We start from the raw sequence: 26,532 nt of genomic DNA on the forward strand, positions 1-26,532 counted from the left end.
CTTTCACCAAGCATTACCATTTGCCAATTTTCTCTAAATCCAGAGCTGGCTTTACCACTGCAGTCTTGCAGAGCCTTATAACTGGTCATAATGCTATCTAATTTCCTCCTCCCATCCTTAGCTTTGGGAATCTACCCAAATGTGATGACTGCAACAGTGAACCATGAAGAACGTAGTACAGTTGTGTACACTTGCATAAATGTAGATGTTAGTGTATTCACTGTTGCAGTACTGTTTACCCTCCCTCCAGCCCCCCTGACTTCCTTTGGCTATACCTCTATTCTTGTTTACTATGCTTAAAGCTTTTTGGTGTATTTGCTTTTTTGTTGGAGGTGTAACCTTGTGTGTGTGTGTGGGTGTGTGTGTGTGTATATATATCTTCCCGTTATGAGGGCACCTGACATCTGGGGCAAGAAAAAAATGATGTAATGGCATCGGCTGCATGCTTTATACCCCTGACTACCTGACGTCATGGAAGATGACAGCAACTGACGCAGGACCCAAGACATTGATAATCAGGCTGACTGAGGGCTACTGCAAGCAGATAACCCAAATGTAATGACTGCAACAGTGAATACACTCGAACATCTACATTTATGGTAAGTGTACACAACTGTACTTTCCTCTTGTTCTCTTATTTGTGTGAGCTCATGAAAGGAGGTTTGGTGTATTCATGTATTAAAGCCCACCGTTCAGCCATCTTGGCCTGTCTTCCTCTTAATCTTCCTGTTATGTCTAAGCCTGAGTTCAGGTAGTTTTTAAAAGGGGTCCTGCGGTTAAACCCTGTAAGAGAACCTGTGCCTCCACCTTGGGATCTCCACTATGTGATGGAAAAGCTCCTTCTGCCTCCCTTTTGGGGCAGCTGCTTCCTCCACTCTCAAATTCTATACTGGGAAAAAACATTTTGTTGGTAGCTGTCACTTCTGCTAGATGGGACTCAAAGCTTCAGGCACTCAAGTCTACTCCCCCTTTCCTTATTTTCCATAAGGACAGTGTGTCCCTGGGGGGTCAGTACCTCTTATGTGTAAAGTGGTAAACAAGATGCCCCTCACTTCATCAACCTGCCTACCCCCAACCCAAAGAACAGGGGTGAGAGAATTCTGCGTTTTCTGGATGTACCCTAACAGCTTATATTTTATCTAGACAATACAAATTTTATTTGTAAATCAGATCAACTGTTTGATTCTTTCCTGGATCTAAGCTGGGCCTGCTGATAGCCAAGCAGATTATTACTAGCTGGATTTCTAGGTCCATTTCTGTTTGTTGTATTGCTACACTTACTATGGCAAATCCCTGCCCTCTTTCCCAAAGCTTATTCTACTAGAGTAGTAACCTTTTTTGGAGCTTTCTTCAGGGGATAGATTGCAGAGTAATTTTGGAAGTAACTACTTTGTCTTCAGTGCACCCTTTTTTTCTAAGCACTATAGAATAGTTACTTTTGCCAGGTCAGGCCTTTCCTGGCTTCTTAGACATTCACAATTCTCAGCCGTCCACCCTTTTACTCACTTTAGCTTTCCACTTTCATATTTAGCCTTCCTTTTCCTCTGCTGCCCAGTCAGGCAGCTGCTAGCACCATTCGGGGGTGGGGGGCACTTCTCTTCTCCTGCTTTTCCCCTCTTAGCTGATTATTTTCTTCACGGATGTCCTCAGGCGGCTGGCTTGGCGATAAGTGAAGTATAAGAACATATCCTCAGACTGTCTACCCCCGTGTTCACAGCAGAAGGTGTGTGTGAGACGTGTGACTTCTGGAACGTTTAGGCTTTGATAACCTTGGTTGAACTTTAGTGTTGAAAACCCATCTGTTTGGAGTAGTGCAACAGTGATCATCAGGATCCCTACTGTTATGATGAGCTGTTACATAACTGTACTTTTCTTACTGCAAAGTCAGTTTGTGTGGTTCATTTACTGCATAAAATACTGCAAATCTACATCATTAAATGCTTTCAAAAAAGTGTTTTGATGAATGTGTATTTGATGCCTGTTTTTAAGAAACTGGTGAGGTTGATTGTCTTCTGGGTCAGAATGTTATAGTTAAGACAGATGAACTTATAAACGGTAATTATGATTGCCTTTCCAGAGTAATCTTGTTGAACGACTTTTTCTTAGTTGTTCAATTTAATTTCCCATCTTTTATAAAAAAAAAAAATATATATATATATATATAAAATTGCAAACCTAAGCCAGACTAAACATTAAATAAAAGAAACCCATGTTTTAAAAACATTGGTTAACTTCGTTAACAAGTGCAATTATTTTCACACTGTGCATTAAAGTGTAGCTTCTGTATTTGTTCTCCAGCACAAAACATAATGTTTTGCATACGCATTGATGTTGCTTACTTATGGCATATTAATTCTTATAGAAGTAACAAATCTTTCTAGAGTTGAAAAAGTTATGTAATTATATTTCCAAACTGTGCAGGTGCAATCAAATCATGAAATTCAAGAGACTTTTGGTAGCTGGTTAATAAACTGTCAACACCACTTTTATCTGAGCTACTTTAAGTAATGAATGTAGCATTTGTGTATAATTTCATAATGCATCTGTTTTACCTGTCTCAAGTTATAAAACTTATTCTTTAAGTCACTTAACCTGCAGTCCCAACTTAGACATGAGATAGAGTAAATATTTATTTATTTTTGAAATATGCAAGTACCATCAAATCAATAACTCGGACTACTTGTATGGTTGATAACCTGTCACGTCCAACCTTAGATGAGCTTCCTTAAGTAACAAGTATAACAGTTGTTACATGCACATTTATTTTGCTTGCATCTCATATCATTGTTAAAGCACCTTAAATTTTATCTGCAATCCCAGCTTTAGGCAGAGTAGACTAATGGTAGCATATCTGTTAGTTCCCCAGTTTTTCTCTCTCTATTCCACACATCTGGTTTTAAGAGTACAGGACATATCTCAATTTGCTGGACAGTTTTCTCCAGTTCGTTGAAGTCTACAGTTTTTGTACATTTTCAACTCTGCTGAGAAGGACAACTCAAATATCAGATTTATTTCTATACAATCTCAAATCATGCCTGTAGAGTGCGTCATATTTTGTGGTGTTCGTTTTGAATAATCCCTGCTCTAAATACGTTGGTTGACCAGCAAGTAGCCAGTCTACACCTTGGGTTACCACTTTCTCCACAGTGCCTGCTCTTTTCAAGATGTGATGTAAAATCCACAAGAATTGGCTTTGATTTTCTATACTTCAACTCACTCTATGGTGTCGCCAGTTTTTGAGAGATTCAGCATCTAATGATTCCTTGGTAAGCCCTCTCCAATCTGCCATTTTACAGTAAACACAATCCAGCAACTCCAGCATTTCCTCACCCTCCAATTCTCATGTTTGTCTTTCTCATGCTTTCCTCTGTAGCAGCTGAGTTTGTTACATTTGGTTAGTTTGCTTAACCACAATTTTAACTTTTATCTCTAATCTCTTTTGGTTGCTACTTGATGGGGCCCTATAGCTTTCGGATGTTCCTGTAGATTTTCCACCTCATCATCTCTAACGATTATTAGGTATTTGAGAAACACATCAGACAGCTCCGTTAAGTTCCATAATTCGACTTTATTGGCTTCCAAGCTGTTCACAACCTCCTTAACATTTAGTGTTGACAGGCTTTTCTTGCACAGGAAGCATCACCTCACTCCTACTACTTGATGTCTCTTGTGGCACTTCCCTTCCCTCTTATCTGTCTACTTTTCACCCACTTTTCTCCAAGCCTTTGCTCCATATAAGGGATGTCACCTTCACTCATTTTAAGACCAAAATTTATGTTGAGTTTCGGTACTTTTAGTTTTCAGCAGAGTTGATCTTTAATCAGATGGAGCAATTTGAGGAGACCTCCTTCTTCCAGCTTTGCAACAAAATTTCCTTCTGGAATTCCTCTGGATGTTCTTCGTGTTTCACTGTTAGTCATTACATTTGGGTAATCTGCTGGCAGGTTGCCCTCAGTCGGCCTGATTAACAAAGTCTTTGGTCCTGCATCGGTTGCTGTCCCTTCTTCCATGACGTCAGGTCGTCAGGGGTGTAAAACATGCAGCCGATGCCATTACATCAGTCTTTCTTGCCGCGTGGTGCCCGAAGCAGAAGCAGTTCACAAGTGCCGGCCGACCGACTCTTGAAATTTTCGTTTTCGAGTTTCAGAACCGAAGTCTTCAACTAAAAGCTAAGTACCCTATTGGGGAAACTTTTTCTTGCTCCTTATCGATGTCAGTAAAAGTTAATAATTGTATTACTTGTGGGAAGCAAATACCTCATAAGGATTTTCATTTGTACTGTATTCCTTGCCTAGGCCCTGACCACAACGTGCCTTGCTGTCAGTTTTGTGCTAAATTTAATCAACGCACTATTAAACGTTAGTATATTTTTGCATCTAAATATTTTGGCTCAAGATTTCACTATCCAGAAATGTCGTCTGTTAGCAATTCAACTACCGGAATACCTAAAAAACTCAAAGAAAAAGACAGAGATGGACTGTCAAGGTCCAAAACAGACGACAAAGCTTCTCCTAAGCCAGTCGTCGGTTTGCTGGTACTCAGTGAGGAGCTTTTGCAGCCCCTGATACCTGCTGCTTTTGATCCGCAGGCCTCTACTGAGACCCATACAGAGTCCGGTATTCTGCGAGATACTTTAAGTATTGAACCCACGGATGTCTCTACCTTAGATGAGTCCGGAGACACTGAGCAGGCACCGGCTTCTGAGGGTGTTTTCAGGCCTAAAATTTGTATATTAAACAGACGCCAACTTCTAAATTAAGGCCAAAAACTACTTCTCTGTCTAAAAAAAAATGACGCATGGGCCACGTGTACAGGCCCCAATGCCTAAAAAACAAATTATCAAAATGGCTGAGGATTTAAATACCTTGATCAGGGGTATCCATCCCCCTCCTGCATAGAGGCCTAGGCAAGGCACTGACTATGAATCTTTAGATCGGGTTTCTATTTCTGATTCCTGTTCTGATCAGGAATTATCTATACCCACTTATGAGGACTCTGACACAGAAGACTCCATCCCTTCTGCTTCTCCTCCTGAGGATTTTTCTTTTGGAGAAACTTTGCATACCTTAAGGGAACACTTTCACTGGGAGAGTCAGGATTTCTCAGAATCTAAAAAGAGACTTGGGGATTTTCTTCTTCTTCCTCAGCATAGGCCTTTTGGCTATACCTCCTGTTCTAGACATTTTTGATGATGTTTTCTCAGAATCCAGTATGACTCCTGATTCCCTGCCTCCAGCTTCTAGTAAGCCAGACAGATACTACAGGATTCCTGACTCCCACACATTCCTTTTTTAAAAACCCTACTGCTGACCCTGAAACCATTTCTCAAGGACGTAAATCCTACCCTTTCTGATAGATTCCAGGGCGCTGAATAGATGGGGTAAGAAGGTTTGCACGTCTGCAACCTTGGCAATCAGGGCTTTAAACTGTCAATTTCATATGTTTAAATATCAACAGCATGTCATGGTTTTGCTTAAACAGAAAATGATGATGATTTCTGATTGTGTGGAAAATATAGTTGCAGGATTTATTACATTCAGCTGAACAAGTTGGAAAACATACTTTGCAATGTGGTTTTGATTCTTTGGAGGCCTCTTCCAGGGCTGCTGTAACTGGATCTGTGATAAGAAGGCATACTTGGCTCAAGGAGCAAAGTCTGCCTGACCATGTTAAAGCAGAATTGTTGGATGCTCCTTTACGTCAGGACAGACTATTTGGCAACAAGGCTGAAGAAGTTTTGAAAAAGATGGAGGATAAAGCTAAATCTATGCAAACTGTGAAAGATTTCTTACAAGTGCAGCCACCCAGGTTTAGCAGGCACTGGCCTACTAAGAACTGGTCCTTTCCAGTACCCACTAGAGCCACTCAGGTCAAACCCAGGCATTGCAAAGGCTCCAGGTTTCAGTCAGAAGGGACTTTTAGAACAAAGCAACGGGGTGCCTCCACCTCCAAATCTGGAAGCAACAAGGCACCTTCCTATGGTAAACAGTCTCAATGACTTTCCACTGCAATCACCAAGCACTTATCTTTTGGCTGTCCCTTTGGGGGGAAACTGGCACTTCATGCACGAAACTGGCAACTTGATTACCCAGGACAAATGGGTTTTAAATATAGTATCCCAGGGATACAGATTTCATTTCCACATGTTGCCAATCCCAAACGGATGGCCAGATCTGCCTCCAAATCAGTGGGCAGAGGCCCAGAAACAAGTTATGTCCCTCATGAATATGGGGGCTGTTCAACCAGTATCAGAAAAGGAAAAGGGACAAGGTTTTTATTCAAGGCTTTTCCTGGTACCCAGAAAAGACAAATCATGGCGTCCAATTCTGGACTTGTCCATTCTAAATACATTTCTGGACATTCCAAAGTTCAAGATGCTGATTCTTCAACAGTTACTACCTATGCTAGGCAAGGATGCCTGGTTGGTAACTCTAGACGTAAGAGGCATACCTGCATATCCCAATCAGGGAATCTTACAGAAGATACCTCCGCTTCAGAGCAGGCTATTTGCATTACCAGATGTTCATCGTGCATACAGCTGCAGTCATTACAGATGGGGTTATCCTGCCGTCAGGCGGGTCCTCGGTCGGCCGAATTAGTCTAGGTCCGGCGTTGGTTCCCTGACGTCAGTGCGGCAGGGGTATAAAAGAGGCAGCCGACGCCATCTTCTTCAGTCTTTCTTGCCGCGCGGTGCCCGAAGCAGAAGCAGTTCGCAAGTGCCGGTCGGCCAGCTCCTGAGATTTACAAAAATATTTCAGCCGAAGTCTTCTTGAAAGCTAAGTACCCCATTGGGGAAATTTTTCTTGCCTCAGACCGATGTCAGACAAAGTTAATTGCATTTCATGTGGGAAGCAAATACCGCGTAAGGATTTCCACTCTTTCTGTATACCTTGCTTAGGCCCAGACCACGACGTCTCGGCCTGCCGTTTTTGTGCTAGATTCAACAAGCGCACTATTAAGCGCCGGGCGGAGTTTGCCCTTCACTATTTTGGTAAAAAATGTAATTATATTATGTTGTCGACTCCAGTTTTGAGTAAAAGACGCAAAGATAAGGACTGACAAATGAGGTCCGCACCGACTACTGACACCACGCTAAGGCCGACTAATCAGTTCTCAGCGAGGTGCCTACGCAGCCCCTGAGTACCGATGACTCAACATTACCGGTGTCTTCAGTACCCGAGGTCGCAGGCTCCCCGGTCCCCATTCCTACTACAGATACCGACGCTACTCTTGGCGGGGAAACTCAGAGTTTAGACAGGCCTGCCATTTCTCAAGGTGTCTTCAGGCCTTCCTCCTTCTCTATTAAAGCTTTCACTAAATCTAAAGCAGCCATGAAAACCAAAAAACAGGGACCTCAGACCCCCTCCATGCCTAAAAACAGATGCTCAAAATGGCTGAGGATTTGATTACTCTTATCAGGGGTTCTCAATCCCCCTCTGACAAAAGGCCCAGATTGGAGGAAGACCACTCTTCCTCAGATCAAGCCTCTATTACCTCAGAACATTCTGAGGACCAGGATTATGCCTATTCTCCTTTCGAAGACTCTGATGCAGAGGAGTCTATTCCCTCGGTCTCCCCCCCTGAGGACTCCTCTTTTGGGGAAACCCTACATACATTGAGGGAACACTTTCACTGGGAAGGCCAAGATTACTCAGAGTCCAAGAAAAGGCTCAGGGATTTTCTTTTGCTCCCCCAGCATAGGCCCCTGGCTATCCCTCCTGTTTTAGATATATTGGATGATGTGTACACAGAAGCCAGCCTTAATCCAGATTCTTTGCCTCCAGCTCATGTAAAACCAGACTGGTATTACCGGGTTCCTGATTTATACCAGTTCCTATACAAAAGCCATACTGCTGACCCAGAAACTATTTCACAGGGTCCCAAGGGAATTAAGGCCTCTACTGCTAAAAACCCATTACCTGACCAAGTTCGCAGATGACTGCAAACTGGGCGCCGTAATCAACTCTCCAGCCGACACAAGCATCCTCCAAATGGGCCTCATAGAAACAGACAACTGGTGCCAGAGCCATGGCCTCAAGCTAAACGCCAAAAAGTGTATAGTCATCCCCTTTGGCAAAAACAAAGTGCCCACAAATTACCACATAGATGGTAATCCATTAAGTACAGAAGAAGTCATTAGGGACCTGGGGACCCAAGTTGATAGCAATCTCTCATTTGACAACCACGTGGCCAAAGTGGTTAGAAAAACATTTTATATAGCCCACCTAATCATGAAGGGATTCCCATCTAGATCAGGGGAGGTCATCGTACCTCTTTACTCATCCCTCATCAGGCCCATAATTGAGTACAGTGCCCCTTTTGGGATGTACCTTACCAGACACCTGCAGCAACTGGAAAGACCCCAAAAGTACCTCACCAAGAGGATCAAAGGGCTCAAACAGATGCCATATGCTGCCGGTTAAAGAAACTCCAGCTCTACTCAGTGGCATACCGCCTGCTCAGAGGCGATCTGTGCCTGACGTATAAAGCCATGTCCAACCGGGAATTAATGGACATGCTGCACCTCAAAAAATCCAAATCCCATCGAGCTACGCGCTCGAGAGACTTGAACCTCAGCACTGAAATAAATAGGACATGCTGGAGGGACAGATTCATAACCCAGAGGCTCCCTTCACTCTGGAATAAAATCCCAGTCCAGGTTAGGCAGAGTCCCACATTGACTCTCTTCAAGAGGAATCTTGATGAGTGGATGGGAGATCGTAGGCCCCGGCTATCACTTCTGTGTCACTGTTAGACAGAGGCACAGTATACTAACCTCAAAAAAAGGCATAGCAAAATTAATTTTAAAATGGGTGGCGAAAGCCAAACACACTCTGGCTAGGCTTATAAATGCCCTAGGGCAGATAGCCTAGTATGAACCTATGAACCTTCAGAGAGAGATTCCAGAGCTTTAGAAAGGTGGGGGAAAAAGGTGTACACCTCGGCCACTTTAACCATGAGGGCATTAAACTGTCAATTCCATATGTTAAAGTATCAACAGTTTTTGTTATCTCAGTTGAAAAGCAAAATGACACAACCAGAACAACCAGATTTAAAAGAGTTGCAGGATTTGTTGCATGGTGCAGAGCAAGTGGGTAAACATACCTTGCAGTGTGGTTTTGATGCTTTAGAGGCCTCATGTAGAGCTGCTGTTACGTGGTCTGTTATACGTTAGGCATGCTTGGCTCAGAGCAAGCCTTACCAGATCATGTCAAAGCTAAATTATTAGATGCACCTCTTCAAAAAGATGTATTGTTTGGTGTTAAAGCTGAGTAGGTACTAAAGAAAATGGAGGAAAAAGCGAAATCAATGCAAACAGTGAAAGATTTCCTGCAGGTACAACCTCCACGTTTCAGCAGAAATTGGCCTTCAAAAAATTGGTCCTTTCCAGCCACGGACAGACCTCAAAGGGGCAGATGCAGATACCCAAGGGGTAGAGGGCAACCTCAAGGATCTTTCAGAGCCAGACAGTGGCAAGCACCAACCCCAAGAGGTGGAGAAGATAGATCACAGTCATTTAGAAAACAGACACAATGACTTCCCCCTTTACCTGCCAAGCAAAGCTTTAATGGCAGCACCTTTGGGCGGAAAACTGGCATTATTCTCAAATTGGCATATTGTTACAAAAGACAAATGGATTCTGGACATTATAGACAGAGGCTACAGGTTCTACTTTCACACCCTTCCAAAAATGAGAGGCATGCCAAACCTGCCACAAAATCAAAGGGCAGAGGCACAAAAACAAATTTCAGCTCTCATGGACATGAAAGCGATTCAAGAGGTACCTGCAAAGTAACAAGGTCAAGGGTTTTTATTCCAGACTATTCCTGGTACCAAGGAAAGACAAAGATTGGAGACCTATCTTAGACCTATCCATCCTAAACACATATTTACAGGTACCAAAATTCAAGATGCTCACATTACAGCAGCTTCTTCCCATGTTGGGCAAGGAGTCTTGGTTGGTAACATTGGACCTCAAGGAGGCATACCTGCATGTCCCTATCAGACAAGATTGCAGAAGATACCTCAGATTTCTTGCAGGTTCAACCCATTATCAATTCTCTGCATTGCCCTTTGGCTTATCTACTGCGCCCAGAGTGTTTACGAAATGCCTGGCATCAGTAATCGCCTTCTGCAGACTACAAGGAATACAAATCTACCCATATCTGGACGACTGCCTGATCCAAGTGGACAGCAAGGACATACTTCTGAAACACCTGGTGTTAGTAATAAAAGTGTTGAACTTTCTGGGATACACAGTCAACAAAAAGAAATCAAAACTAATACCCCCTCAACAAATAATTTTCCTGGGTGCCACCTTGAATACAACCACCCAGATGGCCTACCTCACACCAGAAAAACAAGGGCAACTGTCTCAATACTTCAGCAAAGTGGCAACCTTCACCAGGCTGACTGCAAGGAAAGTCCTGCAGGCTCTGGGATTCATGGCATCTTGCATCCTACTAATCCCATGTGCAAAGCTGCATATGAGGAAACTTCAATGGTACCTAAAAAACTTATGGTCTCAACTCGGCCACAGCTTGGAAACAATTATACCACTCATTCCATGCCTTCAAAAGGAATTTCTGTGGTGGGCTCAAGCATGCCAAAGAAACATAGGTCTCCCTTTCTGTGTACCTCAAGCAACTCAAATCATCACAACAGACGCCTCAGACTACACCTGGGGGGCACACATGACAGATCAGTGCATTCAGGGAAAATGGTCCCAAAAAGAGAAGCACCTACACCTCAACCAAAAGGAAATGTTAGCCGTGCAAAATGCTATTATGACCTTCAAAGACCTACTGCATCCAGGCCAGCTTTTGATAAGGACAGACAACACCACAGTGATGTGGTACATAAACAGGGGGGAACTCATTCATACCCCCTGTGCAGGCACGCCATGACCCTATGGAACACAGCACTGGAATTGCAAATTCAACTACAGGCACAATTCCTGCCAGGGAAGGAAAACACACTGGCAGACAGCCTAAGCAGAAATATGACAGATCCACACGAATGGAAGTTGCATCCTCAAGTTTTCACAAAGATAACTCGGGCATGGGGACAGCCAGACATAGATCTCTTTGCTACCCACAGAAATTACCAGTTGAATTTTGTTCAAGGACCTATCATCCACAGGCCTGGAAAGTGGACGCACTTTCTTTCAATTGGACAATGTTGACAGTCTATGCCTTTCCGCCTCTTTCAGTGCTGCCCAAAGTTCTATTAAAAGCCAGAGCAGAGAGGCTGAAAATGATTCTCATTGCTCCAGACTGGCCAAGACAACACTGGTATCTGCTCCTGAAGAGCCTGACACATTCCCCACCATGGATCCTACCTCTAGTCCCTCTTCTGTTGTCCCAGCACAACTACAAAACCCTTTACAGCCAGCTCAAAACCCTAAATCTAGCTGCATGGAGAATTCCTTGATTTCCCAACAGACCCTCCTCTCCAAGGAGGTGCAGGATGTCATTTTGGAGGCTAGAAGACCTTCTACTAGAAAAGCCTACTCCGCCAAATGGAAACAATTTTGTGCCTGGAATCAAGAAAAGGGCCAGAATCCTTGGGTAATAAATTTACCTCAAATTTTACAGTACCTAGCTGAGCTGTTAAACAGTGGACTTTCCTTCTCCTCCATCAAAATCCACGCTTCAGCCATTTCTGCACAATACAACACAGATCCTCCTTTATTCTCTCATCCTCTCTTAAGACAGCTGCTCAGAGGGGCAAAGAATATAACCCCCCCCCCCCAAGGAAACCACCAGTTCCTGCTTGGGACCTCAACTTCGTATTGGAAAAGCTGACTCTTCCTCCCTTCGAGCCAGCTTCTTCAACAGAGCTACAATACTTGTCATGGAAAACAGCCTTCCTTCTGGCTATCACCTCAGCACGCAGGGTTTCGGAGCTACAGGCCCTCATGGCTGTGCAACCTTTCATCATTTTCCATCAGGACAGAGTTTCCTTATGAACCAACCCTACCTTTATGCCAAAGGTAGTATCCAGTGTAGCTTTGAATCAGACTATCCACTTTACCTACCTTTTATCCTAATCCACAAAACAAAGGGGAAAGACTACTACATTCCTTGGACATTCACAAACAACTTCGTTATTATTTGGACAGGACAAAGCCATTCAGGAAATCCGAGCAACTCTGTGTCCTATGCTACAGGTGCTCAAGGAAAGGCCATTTCCAAACAGACAATCTCAAAATGGATAGCCCACTGCATATGCTTTTGTTACTCATTTCATGGAAAAATTGTGCCTACAAGCATCAGATCCCACTCCACCAGGGCCACAGCTACCTCTGCAGCTTTCCTCAGGGGGGTTCCTACCAAGGACATTTTGGAAGCAGCCACTTGGAGTTCAGTGCACACTTTCTCCAAGCACTATCACCTTCCCCTATACTCTAAATCTGGAGCGGGATTTGCCACAGCAGTCTTGCAGGGCATCCTTGCTCCTCCTAGTTCCACTTAGTGCCTGCCACCCCTACTTGGCTTTGGGATTCTTCCCATCTGTAATGACTGCAGCTGTATGCACGATGAACATACTTTCTCTAAGCACTATCACCTTCCCCTATACTCTAAATCTAGAGCGGGATTTGCCACAGCAGTCTTGCAGGGCATCCTTGCTCCAACTAGTTCCACTTAGTGCCTGCCACCCCTACTTGGCTTTGGGATTCTTCCCATCTGTAATGAATGCAGCTGTATGCACGATGAACATAGTACAGTTTTGTACCTACCATAAATGTAGATGTTAGAGTGCTCATACAGCTGCAGTCCAGGTTGCCCCCCCTCCGTCCCCTCTTAGGACAGGCCTTATGACAAACACCTTCTCATACAACCTATTTGGGGTATTCTTTTATGGTGTATTTGCTTGCAACTACTGTTTTTTGATTATTCTATATTGCATGATTACATAAATTTATGTTTTGCCTACCTTCTGGGGACACCTGACATCTGGGGCAAGAAAAACTGAAGAAGATGGCATCGGCTGCCTCTTTTATACCCCTGCCGCACTGACGTCAGGGAAGAAGCGGCGACAACCGACGCCGGACCTAGACTTTGGAATTCGGCCGACCGAGGACCCGCTTGACGGCAGGATAACCCCATCTGTAATGACTGCAGCTGTATGAGCACTCGAACATCTACATTTATGGTAGGTACAAAACTGTACTTTCTCTGCACTGCCCTTTGGCTTATCTACTGCACCCAGGGTCTTCACAAAGTGCCTGGCACCAGTAATTGCTTTTTGCAGGTAAAGAAATATTCAAATTTACCCATACCTGGACAATTGTCTAATTCAGGCAGAAAACAAGGACGCTCTTCTAAAACATCTGACGTTTGTAAAAAGGCTTCTAACTTGTCTAGGGTACACCATAAAAGAAATCACAGCTGGTACCCCCTCAAATAATTACGTTCCTGGGTGCAAGCTTGAATACAACTGCCCAGATGATTTACCTTACGCCAGAAAAACAAATTCAATTTATGACTTACTTCAAACAGGTCGCTCTCTGCAAGACAAATTTTGCAGGCCTTGGGGTTCATGGCCGTCTGCATTCTTCTAATTCCATATGCAAGACTGCATATGAAGAAACTTCAATGGTACCTAAAAAGCTTATGGAGTCAACATTGTCACAACCTGGAAACAATGATTCCTATCATTCCTTGCCTGCAACTAGAGTTCCTATGGTGGGCAGAGGCCTGCCACCAAAACGAGGGACCGTCATTCATTCCACCCCTTGCCGCCCAAACCCTGACTACGGACGCATCAGACTATGCTTGGGGGGACCGGCAGGGAAATGCATTCAGGGCCAATGGAGCCCAAATCAAATGCACCTACATATCATTCGGAAAGAGATGCTAGCTGTACAGAATGCTCTGATAGCCTTCAAGGACTATCTTTGTCCAGGACAACTACTGATAGACAGACAACACCACAGTCATGTGATACATAAGCAGGGGGGTACACACTCCTACCCCCCTTGCAGACTAGCCATGGCATTGTGGGACACTGCCTTGACTTATCAAATACATCTACAAGTTCAATTCCTGCCAGGAAAGCAAAATACTCTGGCAGACGAACTAAGCAGAAATCTTATGGACCCACACAAATGGAAACTGGATCCACATATCTTCAGCATGTTGACACGCAAATGGGGGAGCCCAGACATAGTTTTGGGGTGAGGCAAAAAGATCTATCAGTTGGACAAATTCTGCACAAGAATTCATCACAAAAAAGCTTGGAAAGTGGATGCTCTATTCTTCAACAGGAAAAACCTGTCAGTCTATGCCTTTCCCCCCTCTGCCTGTGCTCTCCAAGGTCTTACTAAAAGTCAGGAAAAACCAAAAATGATTCTGATTGCTCCAGACTGGCCTCGTCAACACTGGTACCTCCTCCTGCGCAATGTCGCACCTTCCTCCGTGGTACCTGCCTCAGACACCTTACCTACTGTCCCAGCCGAACTATCAAATTCTGCACACTCTGCTCCAAACTTTGAACCTTGCAGCATGGCTAATCAACTAATTTCACCAGTTACGTCTCTCGGCAAACCTGTGATGGGTGTCATTTTGGAAGCTAGAAGGCCTAGTACTAGAAAATCTTATGCTGGCAAATGGAAAAGATTTTGTGCCTGGAACCAAGCACAAGGAATAAGCATAGCAATGCCCAATATTCCTCAGATTCTGCAATACTTAACAGAGATGCTTCAAAAGGGCCTATCTTTTTCTTCCATAAAAATCCATGCCTCTGCCATTTCAGCTTATTACAACACAGAGCCTCCCCTCTTTTCTCATCCTCTGCTAAAGCAGTACTTCAAAGGGGCCAAAAATTTAAGACCTCCCAGGAGAGCACCAACTCCTGCATGGGACCTCAATTTTGTTTTGGAAAAATTCACCTTACTTCCTTTTGAGCCAGCTGCTACTGCGGACATAAAATTTCTCTCTTGGAAAACCGCTTTTCTTTTAGCAGTCACTTCAGCTAGAAGGATTTCAGAACTACTGGCTCTTATGGCAGTGGAGCCTTTCATTATTTTTTACCCGGACAGGGTGGCTCTCAGGACCAATCCATCCTTCATGCCTAAGGTGGTATCCAGTGTGGCTCTTAATCAGACCATTCATCTGCCAACTTTCCTCCCAAATCCACAGAACAAGGGTGAGCGGATTCTGCATTCATTGGATGTACACAGACAACTTAGATTCTACTTAAACAGGACAAAATCTCTAAGAAAATCCGAACAATTGCTGGTGGCATTTGCTGCAGGGGCAGAGGGAAAGGCTATTTCAAAGCAGACTATTTCAAAATGGATAAGGCATTGTATTCGTTTCTGCTGTATGCATCATGGTAAACCAGTCCCCAAGAGGATCAGATCTCATTCCACCAGGGCTGCATCTACTCCTGCAGCCTTTCTCAGAGGGGTTCCTACCAGAGACATTCTAGAAGCTACTACCTGGAGCTCAGTCCATACGTTTACCAAACATTACCATTTACCTCTCTTCTCTAAATCCAGAGCTGGCTTTGCTACTGCTGTCCTGCAGGGCCTTATAGCTGCTCCTAATGCTGTATTAATCCATCCTCCCAACCATAGCTTTGGGATTCTACCCAAACGTAATGACTGCAACAGTGAAACACGAAGAACATAATACATTTGTGTACACTTACCATAAATGTAGACGTTCAAGTGCATTCACTGTTGCAGTCCTGGTTACCCACCCTCCAGCCCCCTGTTTTTCTCTTGCTATACCTCTCCTCCTTTTATTATTCTTAAAAGCCTTTTTGGTGTATTTGCTTTTGTTTGGAGGTATATTTTTTGTGTTTTAAATTTATACATTTTGCTCCCTACTTGGAGGGCACCTGACATCTGGGGCAAGAAAAACTGATGTAATGGTGTCGGCTGCATGTTTTTATACCCCTGTCGACCTGACATCATGGAAGAAGGGACAGCAACCGACGCAGGACCCAAGACTTTGTTAATCAGGCCGACTGAGGGCAACCTGCCAGCAGATTACCCAAATGTAATGATTGCAACAGTGAGTACACTCGAACATCTACATTTATGGTAAGTGTACACAACTGTACGTTTTGTTTTGAGAGACTGCCTATTTTCTCTTTTAAACCTCTATCTGATTTTGTCAGGATGCCATGGTATTTGGCTGATAGTTGATCAGATTCCTGAAGAAAAACAGGTTTCTTTTAGGGAGTGGATGCCTATCCAAGTGGGTGTTGCAGGCATCTTTTTAATAGATTATAAATTAATAACACAGCAGGAGTACCTGTCAAAATCAAAACATGCTCCTTCTAAGAAGGCTACTGAAAAGCAAAAATTGGAGAACTTTTGTATCCTCTCTATTAGAAACTATAAGTGAAGATCATGACCTTTCATGTTTTGACAAGGTGCGGCATTCTTTAGGTTATGGTACAGACAGTAATGATGACAGTTCTTCGTCTTCAGATTCCCTTCCCTTCACAGGCTGTGCCTTTTGATGCCACCACTTACTTCACAAAACACCATTTTAAGTGTTCTGTCAACCCCCCCCCCCCCCCTTTCGAATGAAGATATGTGAAGTTAATAAAACTGGATCAGCTTAGTCGCAGATTTGAACAGCATACACTAGGCAAACTGTCTTAGATGACCTCCAAGTATGGCTGTGTTCCTAGACATTGTAAAGATGTGCACTGTTCAGAGAGAGAGAGAGAGAAAACCCTTTTCTTTACAACTGCAGAGTCTGCTTCCAATTTTTTGCTTGAGGGTACCACACCATACACCTTTTCAGTTCCGTGTATTCAGGCTCTCTGCTACTTTTCCAAATTTTCTGATACTGAAAGATCTTATAAAAGTAAAAAGTGAAGACACAAATGTAATTCTGTTTAGGTCAAGGCAACCAGTGATTCAATGTTGTCCGTTTTCATCTGATTCAATATATGGGTTGTCTGATTTGGTCTGATCTGACCTCGATGCCCTATACTAAAGTATTGGATCAGAGAGCTCCGACTCCTCTCCTACCCACAATTCCCCTCACCTTCCTGAATTACTTCAAATCTCATTTGCCGCCTGCCTGACCAAACATGTTGACCGAGAGCTCCATCCTGTTTTCACGATAAGTGAAACTTATGGTCCACTCTTAAAAAGATATTTTATGATTGTGAGAATTAATAATTGTAGATTTTCTGATTTATGTTGTTGGGTCTTTCGGCTTTTCCCGGTTAGGGGTTGCCACAGTGGAACTCCGGTCCGCTAATGATTGGCAGTAGATTTTTACGTACCGGGTTGCCAGCCCTGATGCACAACCTTCAACGAAGGTACGCCCATTCACGCATGTCTCCACAGAGAAGACGTTCTAGCTGGGAAGACGTTCTAGCTGAGAATCGAACGGGATAACGTCTTACTGTGAGGCAACAACACTTCCGCAGCACCACCACCGCAGTAGATTTTCTGATTTATGTAATATATGCATATCTATATATTGAAAGAGTAGCTTATAGATTTAGTGTGAATTTCTTAGTAGATTTGCTGTGTGCAATATTCTTAGCTTTTAGAATTCAGTCTGTAGGTTGTTAGGTGTGTATGTAATAGATATTGTTAAGCATTGTACTTAGTGCTAAGATAGATAATACATTTTTTTTCCTAATGTCAAAAAAGTCTACAGGCTTCAAAAAGTGTTCCTGCCATGGACATAAAATGGCATGTCAAGACCCACCTTTGCAGTGCTTGTATTGTTTGGGGCCTTCCCGCTTTTGCAGACTCCTGTTCTGTTTATGCTTCTTTTGGCACTGGGGCCCTCCAAGGAAAGAAAGAGAAACTTGTACTGAAAGGCCTCGCCCCTCAGACAGGGTTCAAGATATCTTCGGATCCAAAGTCACCATCTTCCTCTCCTTCTCCGATTAGAAAAAAGGAAAATGAGAAAAAAAGGTTGCTGTCTCTTTGTCTCACTCTCTTTCTTTCCTTTGGCCTATGGACAAACAGCCAGAAAAAAATACAGGAAGAATGCTTGTACAAACCAAAGAAAAGATGTCTGGATCCAAGGCTGTTGCATTGGCACCTAAGATTTTGAGGCAGTTCACGCCTACTGCTTCAAGGGTCTGTTGTCCATCCCTAAAAACTTCTTTTTCTCCAGGGCTAATTAGGCCACTCTCCACTCTCCCATGGTTCAAGAGATCCCCTCGAGCCCTACTTTTATAGCTTCAGCTTCAATATCTGGTCGGTCTACTAGAAGACTTGCAGAAGTAGAAATTGACCAAATAATAAAGAATGAGGACCCAGATTCAGCTGGGAGTTCTCCTGGCTCCATGTGTGAAGAAAGGACTAGGATTAGACCCTTCAACTCTGGCCATAATACTTCTGATGCTGACTCCACTTTTGAGGCTTCTGCATATAGGTTCATAGGTGTGTACTAGGCTAATGGCCCTGGAGGCTTTACAAGCCAAGCCCATAGGATTAACCTGGCATCGTGCCACCTGACATTAGAACATATAGGGTCTAACTTTCTCGCTGTACTGGGTTTGGAGCAAATACCCAGGAAACTTTGGCTTTGACTTATTCCCTTACTTTTCAACAGTGATGCACTTGAGTTGAGTAGATTCCCTAAGTCAGGGCACCGATGGTGGAATTGACTCTGAGATTTTCTGCCCTGGATAGCTCGGTTCTTCTCAGAGCCATCCACCATTGAAGTTGAGAAGACTACCATTTCTGCTGTTGGTGATTCGTCCTGTGCTCCATTGGCTGAGTTGGCTTTCAAGCCTGTAGAGATAGCCTTGGTTGGTTCAAGAAGACTAGTGCACGCTCAGAGTTCGGATCTGTCTTCATTCCCACTGAAACCTTTTCTTCTTCCTCTCGTCTTGGACGACCGGGACAGATGGAATCCAGTTAACTTCGAGGCTACTCAACATTTGAGTCTCTCATCTGATTCCGAAGTGTCTCCTTCAGAAGTCCTAAGGCACATCCCCTTGTAAGTGGAGTCAGTCACTGAAGACACTGACTTAGATGAGGGAGAAGGGTCCTCAAGTTCCCCTTCCCTCAGACATCTCCTTTGAAGGCATCCTAGAACTGATGAAAGGGGGGGGGGTTGGTTCACTGAATCTCCTTCTGATGCGTTGGTGTTTCTTGAAGCTTTTGAGTCCAGTCCTTTAATGTCCTGGGTGGTCCCACCTCCTGATGCCTTAGTTGACATAATCTCCTAGAAGGCTTAAAAGGAATCTGATGTAGCAGAGCCCCCCCCCCCCCAAAAAAAAGTTTTCATTTGTCCTCGAAGACAGAAAACTTTGAGCCAAGGGTCCCCCTTTAGATTACATGGTGGTAGCAGCAGCCACAAAACAGGAATTGTCCACAAAACGTTTGTGTTCAGGGCGTTGGACAGACTGGGGAAATGAATGCACACTTCACTGACATTTGCACTCGAGTGCTGAACTATCTGGCACACCTGACGCAATTCCAGTAGGATTTGATAAAGGAGTTTTTAAATTCCCTTATTTTGAATATCCAGAAAACAGTGGATACCCACTTGTCTACCCTACAGTTTTCCTTGAATGTGGCCATGAGACTGCTATCTAATGCAGCAGCTGGCACAGGTATTGCCATGCAGCGTCATGCCTAGATGCGACTCTGCGATTTTGCTGAAAGTTTTAAGACATCCTTCATAAATGTCTCTGTGATGGCTTCACCTTATTCGGGCAAAAAGTAAAGGAAACTCTCTCAGCAGGAATGAACAGTACGGCAAGATCTTTACTGTCATAGGAATGTGTTTTTCATTTCCTCAAAGATCCTTTTCCAGGACTCTGACCACATTTTTCTCCCTCCTCCAAGAAATCCATAAAGTTTTCACCAGAACACTCCTGGGGACAGGCCTCCCAGAGGCAGAAGCAGTTCGCTGGGACATTGCCCACTGGGTGGAGGTGGTCCTCAAAACCAAGTTTTTCCATGGACCTTTCACAGAGAAAATTTATCGGCATCCCTGAACGCTTGCCTGACTGCTGCACTGTGGAAGCAGTCTGGGGATGCTTCTCCTTATACACTCTCTCTAGCTTGGCAAAATATAACTTCTGATTATTGGGTGGTAAGGATCATTACCAGAATATTGGGTGGTAAGGATCATTACCAGATTATTGGGTGGTAAGGATCATTACCAGATTATTGGGTGGTAAGGATCATTACCAGATTATTGGGTGGTAAGGATCATTACCAGATTATTGGGTGGTAAGGATCATTACCAGATTATAGGGTGGTAAGGATCATTACCAGATTATTGGGTGGTAAGGATCATTACCAGAGGTTATGCAATACCCTTTTTAGAATACCCAAAGACAAAAGCAAAAGATTCCCAATACTCTCAGTTGGAATCTGCAGCAACAGAAGTTTCAAGCTTGTTGGGAAAAAAAGTTATTCAACTGGTTCCTCAAGACCAGCTGGTAATCTGGAGTCTATTCAAGGTTCTTTTTAGTCCCAAAAAAGACAGGGGACCTCAGACCAATATTGGATTTCAGCAATCTAAATCGATTTGTAAAACAAAGTTCCGGATGGTCACAGTACAATCAGTTCAGTCTCTTCTGTGGAAGGACTATTGGATATGCTGGAATGATCTTCATGATACCTACTATCCTGTCAAGATCGGCTGCAGTCCAGCAGATTTCTCCTTTTCTGGCTGGAAGCTAATCACGGTCAGTTCAGAACGCTGCCATTTGGTCCCACTACAGCCCCCCGGGTGTTTACCAAGATAATGGCAGCCATTACAGCTTACCTTAGGCAACAAGGGTGTCCAGGTCTTCCCTTAGTTAGACAGTTCTGCTTCTTCCAGGGATCTACTACTTTGGTATCAGTCGATCCTTCTATATCTAGCAACTCACTTGGGTATTTCAATAAACTTCAATAAAAGCAAGCTATCCCCATCTCAGACCATAGAATTCATAGGCTACCACATAGACGCAGCACATCAGATAGCAAAACTTCACTGACATGACTAGAATCATTAAGATCTGTAGCTGTCCAAGTGATAAAACATCTTCAGCCCCAAGCACGGTTCATTCTGCGACTATTGGGTAATTTCTTCCTCTTCCTCTGGCCAGATACCACATGAATATTCTACAGTGGGCACCTAACTGTGCAATGGTCACAAAGCTACATCCTCTTCAGAACAGGATTGGTCTTACTGTGGTCTGCAGAGATAAGTCATTGGTGGATTTTATCCATCAGTTTTTAAGGGCAAATCCTTCTGCCCTCCTCCTACTCCCAAAGCCAAAGTAACCCTGGACACTTCCTTCTTGGGTGCATTTTGAAGGGAAGACCATTCAAGGGATATGGTCATTGCTAGAAGCCAAACTTCACATAAATGTCTTTAAGTTCAGGGCAGTCCTGTTGTTGCAGGCAGGTATTTCACGGCCTCCTACCCAAGGATGTGATAGCCGTTCACTCTGAAAACATGTCTGCGGTTTGGTATATCCGCAGATAAGATGGAATGCGTTCCTGCCCTCTCTGAAGAGAAGCCATGAGAGTGTGGCAATGGTTGATGTCCTCAAACTGCTTTCTTTTAGTGGTGTACATACCTGGGATGACATTCTGGTGGACAAATTGAGCAGAACTGTTCTATTCCCTCTTGAGTGGTCTCGCAACAGAACAGTGGCAATGGAGATTTTCAGCCACTGGAGCTAACCTCACTGCAACCTGTCTGCTTTGTACCTCAGTAACAAATGCAGCAGTTATTTCACCCTTATCCCTCCACAGTGACAGTTGCTGAGCGATGCTGTAGTTCATATTTTGCCCCTGGTCTCCTTTATACCATTCTGCCAATTACCCTCATTACCCAAGTTCATTTAAAAAGCTATACAGTGCAAGCACAGTGTAATCCTCATTGTACCCTTTTGGCCTTGGACAGGTATGGTTCCCCTTTCTTTGGCCTCATTTGGTGCACCCACCATGGGTTCAAGATCCCTTTGGGAATCTTCTCAGTCACTTGTCCAGGCTACCAGAATCTGATCTCAAAGCCCTAAAAGTGACTGCATGGTGTGTGTCCAATTTTAACAGTTGCCAGAGATGCCAAGCTTTCATTCCAAACAATCCATGTGATCGCATTTCAAAGAGACTCGACCAAGAAGATTTGAAAAAGCAAATTAGTGTTTTTATTTCACCTTTTCTGGGCCTCCTGAAAGGGATTAGATCCTTTCAGCACCCATACTCTTACCTTAAACTTCTGAATTTCTATCAGAACTGTTTAGGACTGGCTCAAGTTACTGTCCAATTAAAGTCTAAATGGCCACCTTCTCAAATTTTCACACAGGGTGAAACAATACATCCATTGTTTCGCTCAAAGTGACCAAAGCTTTCCTTACAGAGCACCTTTATTGAGATCCCAGTTCGTGACCCTATCCCAACTTGGGATATTACTATTCTGCTACAGTCATTAACTCAGAAGCCCTTTGAGCTCGCACCATCTGTAAATCTGAAATTTCAGTCATGGGGAAAATTATTTTCCTGGTTGCCATTACATCTGCAAAAAAGTGTTGGAATTGCTGGTGCAGTCCTGCAAACCTGCTTTCCTTATTTTTCACAAAAACAGTGCGTCACTTAGAAAAAAAATCCTTCATTCATCCCAAAGTAGCTTCGGAATCTAACTCAAAACAACAGATTGATCTGCCAAGTCTTCTTTCCAAGTTTTACTAACAAAGGAGAATATACTCTACGTACCTTTAGACATCTATAGACAACTCATGTACCGTCTCTGTCATACTGAGAGTTTCAGAAAATCTGATCAGTTATTTGTGTCCTTCTCCAAGACAAAACTTGGACACACACTATGTCTAGAGTAACCCTATCATAATGGTTAGTGGACTGCATTTCATTTGTTTGAGGCATTTCCTCAATTCAAAGCTGAAGGCTTATTCTACTAGACCAGTGGCAACTCCAGCAGCATTTGTGTGTCATTATAAGTTAGATGTGCATTCTAAGATTCACACATCTTTTTGTTCTGCCACACTCAGGAATGTCCTCCTTTGAGCCCACCCAGTTCCCTGTCTGGTAGTTTGAAAATGTGTCCCACATGTTGAATCAGATGAAAATGGGCAACATCGGATACGAAAATTAAGCACTTTCCATAGTGATAGATCCATGTTGTCTCATTGTCTTCTGGTTCAACTCCCCTCCCTCCTTTCATCTGCCAAGTTGGCACTTATCTTTTCTAGGGCTTGACTAGACCTTCTGTGGATCCTGTCTGACCCTCTGTCTCTTGGCTTATATAGTGGTTTCTGTTTTGCCCATCTGTAATTTTTTCCTACATAATTTCATCTCCATTGAGGTCATCTAGTAAACTCAATCTAAGGTAATTGTGGTAGGAGAGGAGGATTGTGGGTAGGGGAGGAGTCTGAAGTCTTGAATCCAGTACTTTGGTACAATGCACTGAGGTTGGATCAAACAACCCACATGTTGAACTCTGTGAAAGTTAGACCACACGGATCTGTCATAAGTACATAACTTTTTTAAAACAATGAGTGAGAAGGTCACACAGAAAAAACAATCAGTAAAAATTAAATGAAAAGTCCAGCCAAGCTGGAACTTCCAATGAGTGACCTCTCAAACCTCTTGAATCAGAGGCACATGGGATATATGCAAATGACCCTTATGAACACCAGGTGTTTCAGCTAACTGGTGAGTCTGAATGGACAATTTCAGGCCAATAAAGTACATAACTTTTAGTTTCATTATGACTTGAATGGCAGTTGTAGAACTCTGTTACAAAGTCTGTATCGCTAAAACAATTCCTAAAGGGTACTTCTATTTAAGACCTACACTTCAGTGGCTCCCACTTGTGGTGATTGCTTTGTAACAGAAAAGCCACCTTCTTCACCACTTGGAGCCAGTCAGTCACCTAAAATTTCTCTCTTAGTGACTATTAAGATTTGAAAGAAGGATTTCTGAATTGCAGGCCTAGTGTGCAAGGATCACCATGCAGGCTTAGAGAAATAATTGGATGTCTTTAAGAATGGATCCCACTTCTTAGGCCTATAATGTTTCTTGAATGTACTCTGTGTTAGTTTATTTGATTCCAGTTTTCCATCTGTTATAAAAAAAAAAAGGAAATTAGCTCTGCAGTGCACAAAGGACAAAGTCTATTAGACAGATGAGGAATTATTTTCTCATTTTATGAAGGGAGACTATCTAATTGTTTTGCTTTCTGTTGTGATAAGTACATCAAATCATTATCAGGAGGAGGCTGAATCTACCAGACTAGCAGCTATCACTGCAGCCTTTTGCAGGAATGTGATTCTCAAGATTGTCTATGAGGTTGACGCGTAGTCTATATTCACTCATTTTCAAAGCATTACAATTTGAATGTCCCGTCCAACAGTAGAACAGAGTTTGATACTTTAGTTTTTTTGGGGTGCTATAGACCAGCTACTTTTTATGAAGTATGTAAGTTACACTACTTGGTAATCTTCCTTTTGTATATTGAATAATGCATCAGTGACCCTTATTGATGTGCATTGTTCAATTGTGTGCCAACTACCATAGTGGTAGATGACCAAATTACACAATAATTAGTGCAGAAGGCATTTCTTCCTTTCTAGGTATGCTTCCTTGCTTCTGCCCTGCTGGAACTGTGCAGGAATTGAGCCTGAGAAAACATGACATGTTCTTGTACCTGGGCCTTTTTGTTCATAGGTTATTACTAGACAGGCAGCCCTTTACAGCTTAGTGGCAGATCTTACTTTTCAGATGTACTTAGAGCGTTTTGTCCTTCATGTTGGAAGTAGTTGAGTTTTGCACATTCTGTGTAGTTGGTATACATATATGTAGATGGTTTTGCTGTGTGTTTTTCCACTACACATTGCCCTTTTACCTGAGCTGCCTTGTGGCCTTGACAAGACGTTGCAGTCCTATGCTGGGGGACAGCTAGCTGAATGCTAAAAGAATATGACCAGGGCTGACATTTACTCTGAAAGATATTCCATTCATACTGTGAATCGTGCAGTAATGATCCTGTTGTGTTTGTACATGGTTTTATGGTGAGTTTTCACATAGTGGAATTTCATCTTTATTTTTCAGGATCTTATGGTGGGAGATGAAGCCAGTGAACTGCGATCAATGTTGGAGGTAAATTACCCCATGGAAAATGGAATTGTTCGCAACTGGGATGACATGAAGCACCTGTGGGATTATACATTTGGACCAGAGAAGCTTAACATAGATCCCAGAAACTGCAAGATCCTGCTAACAGAACCCCCTATGAATCCCACAAAAAACAGAGAAAAGATAATAGAAGTAAGTGAGGAATGAGGAGGTGATGACGTTGCTGCGTTTTGTTGTTTAGTACTGCTGTTTTTCTTTCATTGTGAATATATTCTTGTGATGTCCTAATCGTCATATTCTGAAAGATCAAGTGTTTTCACTATTCCGTTGTCCTGTGAGTTTGATTCTGTGCTGGAATCCATATCTGAAAAGGTGCAACACTAGTGTCACTGAAGCTGAAACATCTGTCATTTCCAGGAATGCGTGGATTATGTATAGCTTGGCTTCGTTCTTAAGCATGTCTCATGGTCACATTCAGTTTGATGCCTTGTAAGGAGTACCACTTGTGTGCTGTCCTCGTGGCATTGCGTCTTGTTAGTGTGAATAAGCAAAGCTTGTAAATCTTAAGACAAGATACCACACTTCTTTATTAAAGCAGTGAAAATTTAACTTTTAACCGCTTAATATTTTCTTTAACGTCCTTTTTAAGATTTTAATTATTTGATTCAGTGAGCAAGTATTAACTGATAGCCCTTGTGGAAGTATTAACCCGTCACATGATGGGGGGGGGGTGCTGTCTTCAGTGACCACTTTTTATTTTGTTGTGAAGCTTTAAATTATAAAAGGGACAAAAACACTTGACAGTTGCATTGTTATTGTCTTCGTAAAGTAGTGTGGTGTGTCATCTAAAGGCTGTGGAGCATTATTGGTTATTTTTGTAGACTGTTAACTACTACCTTAGTTTGTGAAAGCTTGTGAACCTGCTTTCTTTCAGCAATGGTTTCCTTGTGTGATTTAAAAGAACCACAAGCCTCATGTTGGAGACCCGAGTGTGGGATCATGGATTCTGATGTCTGTTTCCACAAGACTAATTGGTTTAGATGATTAGTACTGCACATTAGCTACTGTTAAGGGTACCTCCCACTCTTATTCATATCCACTTCACTGTTCTCTCATTGCTTTGCAGCTAGGCCTACTGTGCCAGACAGCTACGTGGAAGGTGCTGGTCGTGTTCCTCTGGATTCTTACTTTGATGATTTTGCCCTGTAATCCTTTGTTTTGTTTTAGTGGCATAAACTGGACTCTGCATGCCTCTTTGCATATAGCTTCCATCTCATAGTGATTATCCCCAGTGAGTCAGGAAAAGGCTATTAATGTCGGGAAGAGGGAAGGGGTCAGCAAATATACTCAGACGCGATAAAAGCAATGCACAGTATCAGAACAGGTCAAGATCTGTTGTGCACCATCGCAAATAATAAACTAAAAATTTCAGCACAGGCAGAAACACTTAGAAGATATGCAAATAAATATAAAGGAAAAGTACA

General features: G+C 43.1%; 1 protein-coding gene across 1 annotated transcript in view; it reads left to right on the forward strand.

Annotated features, from left to right (window-relative positions):
- LOC122807180 (actin-related protein 2) overlaps nucleotides 1–26,532 on the forward strand; it is a 421,099-nt gene that overhangs the window by 97,458 nt on the left and 297,109 nt on the right. Inside the window, exon 3 of the mRNA XM_044078220.1 lies at nucleotides 25,025–25,240. Within this exon, the coding sequence (XP_043934155.1) occupies nucleotides 25,025–25,240 (216 nt within the window). The remainder of the gene's footprint in view (nucleotides 1–25,024; nucleotides 25,241–26,532) is intronic.

The sequence above is a fragment of the Protopterus annectens genome, chromosome 7.part0 (assembly GCF_019279795.1).
Source record: "Protopterus annectens isolate FY-2018-M chromosome 7.part0, PAN1.0, whole genome shotgun sequence".
NCBI classification, from domain to species: Eukaryota; Metazoa; Chordata; order Ceratodontiformes; family Protopteridae; genus Protopterus; species Protopterus annectens.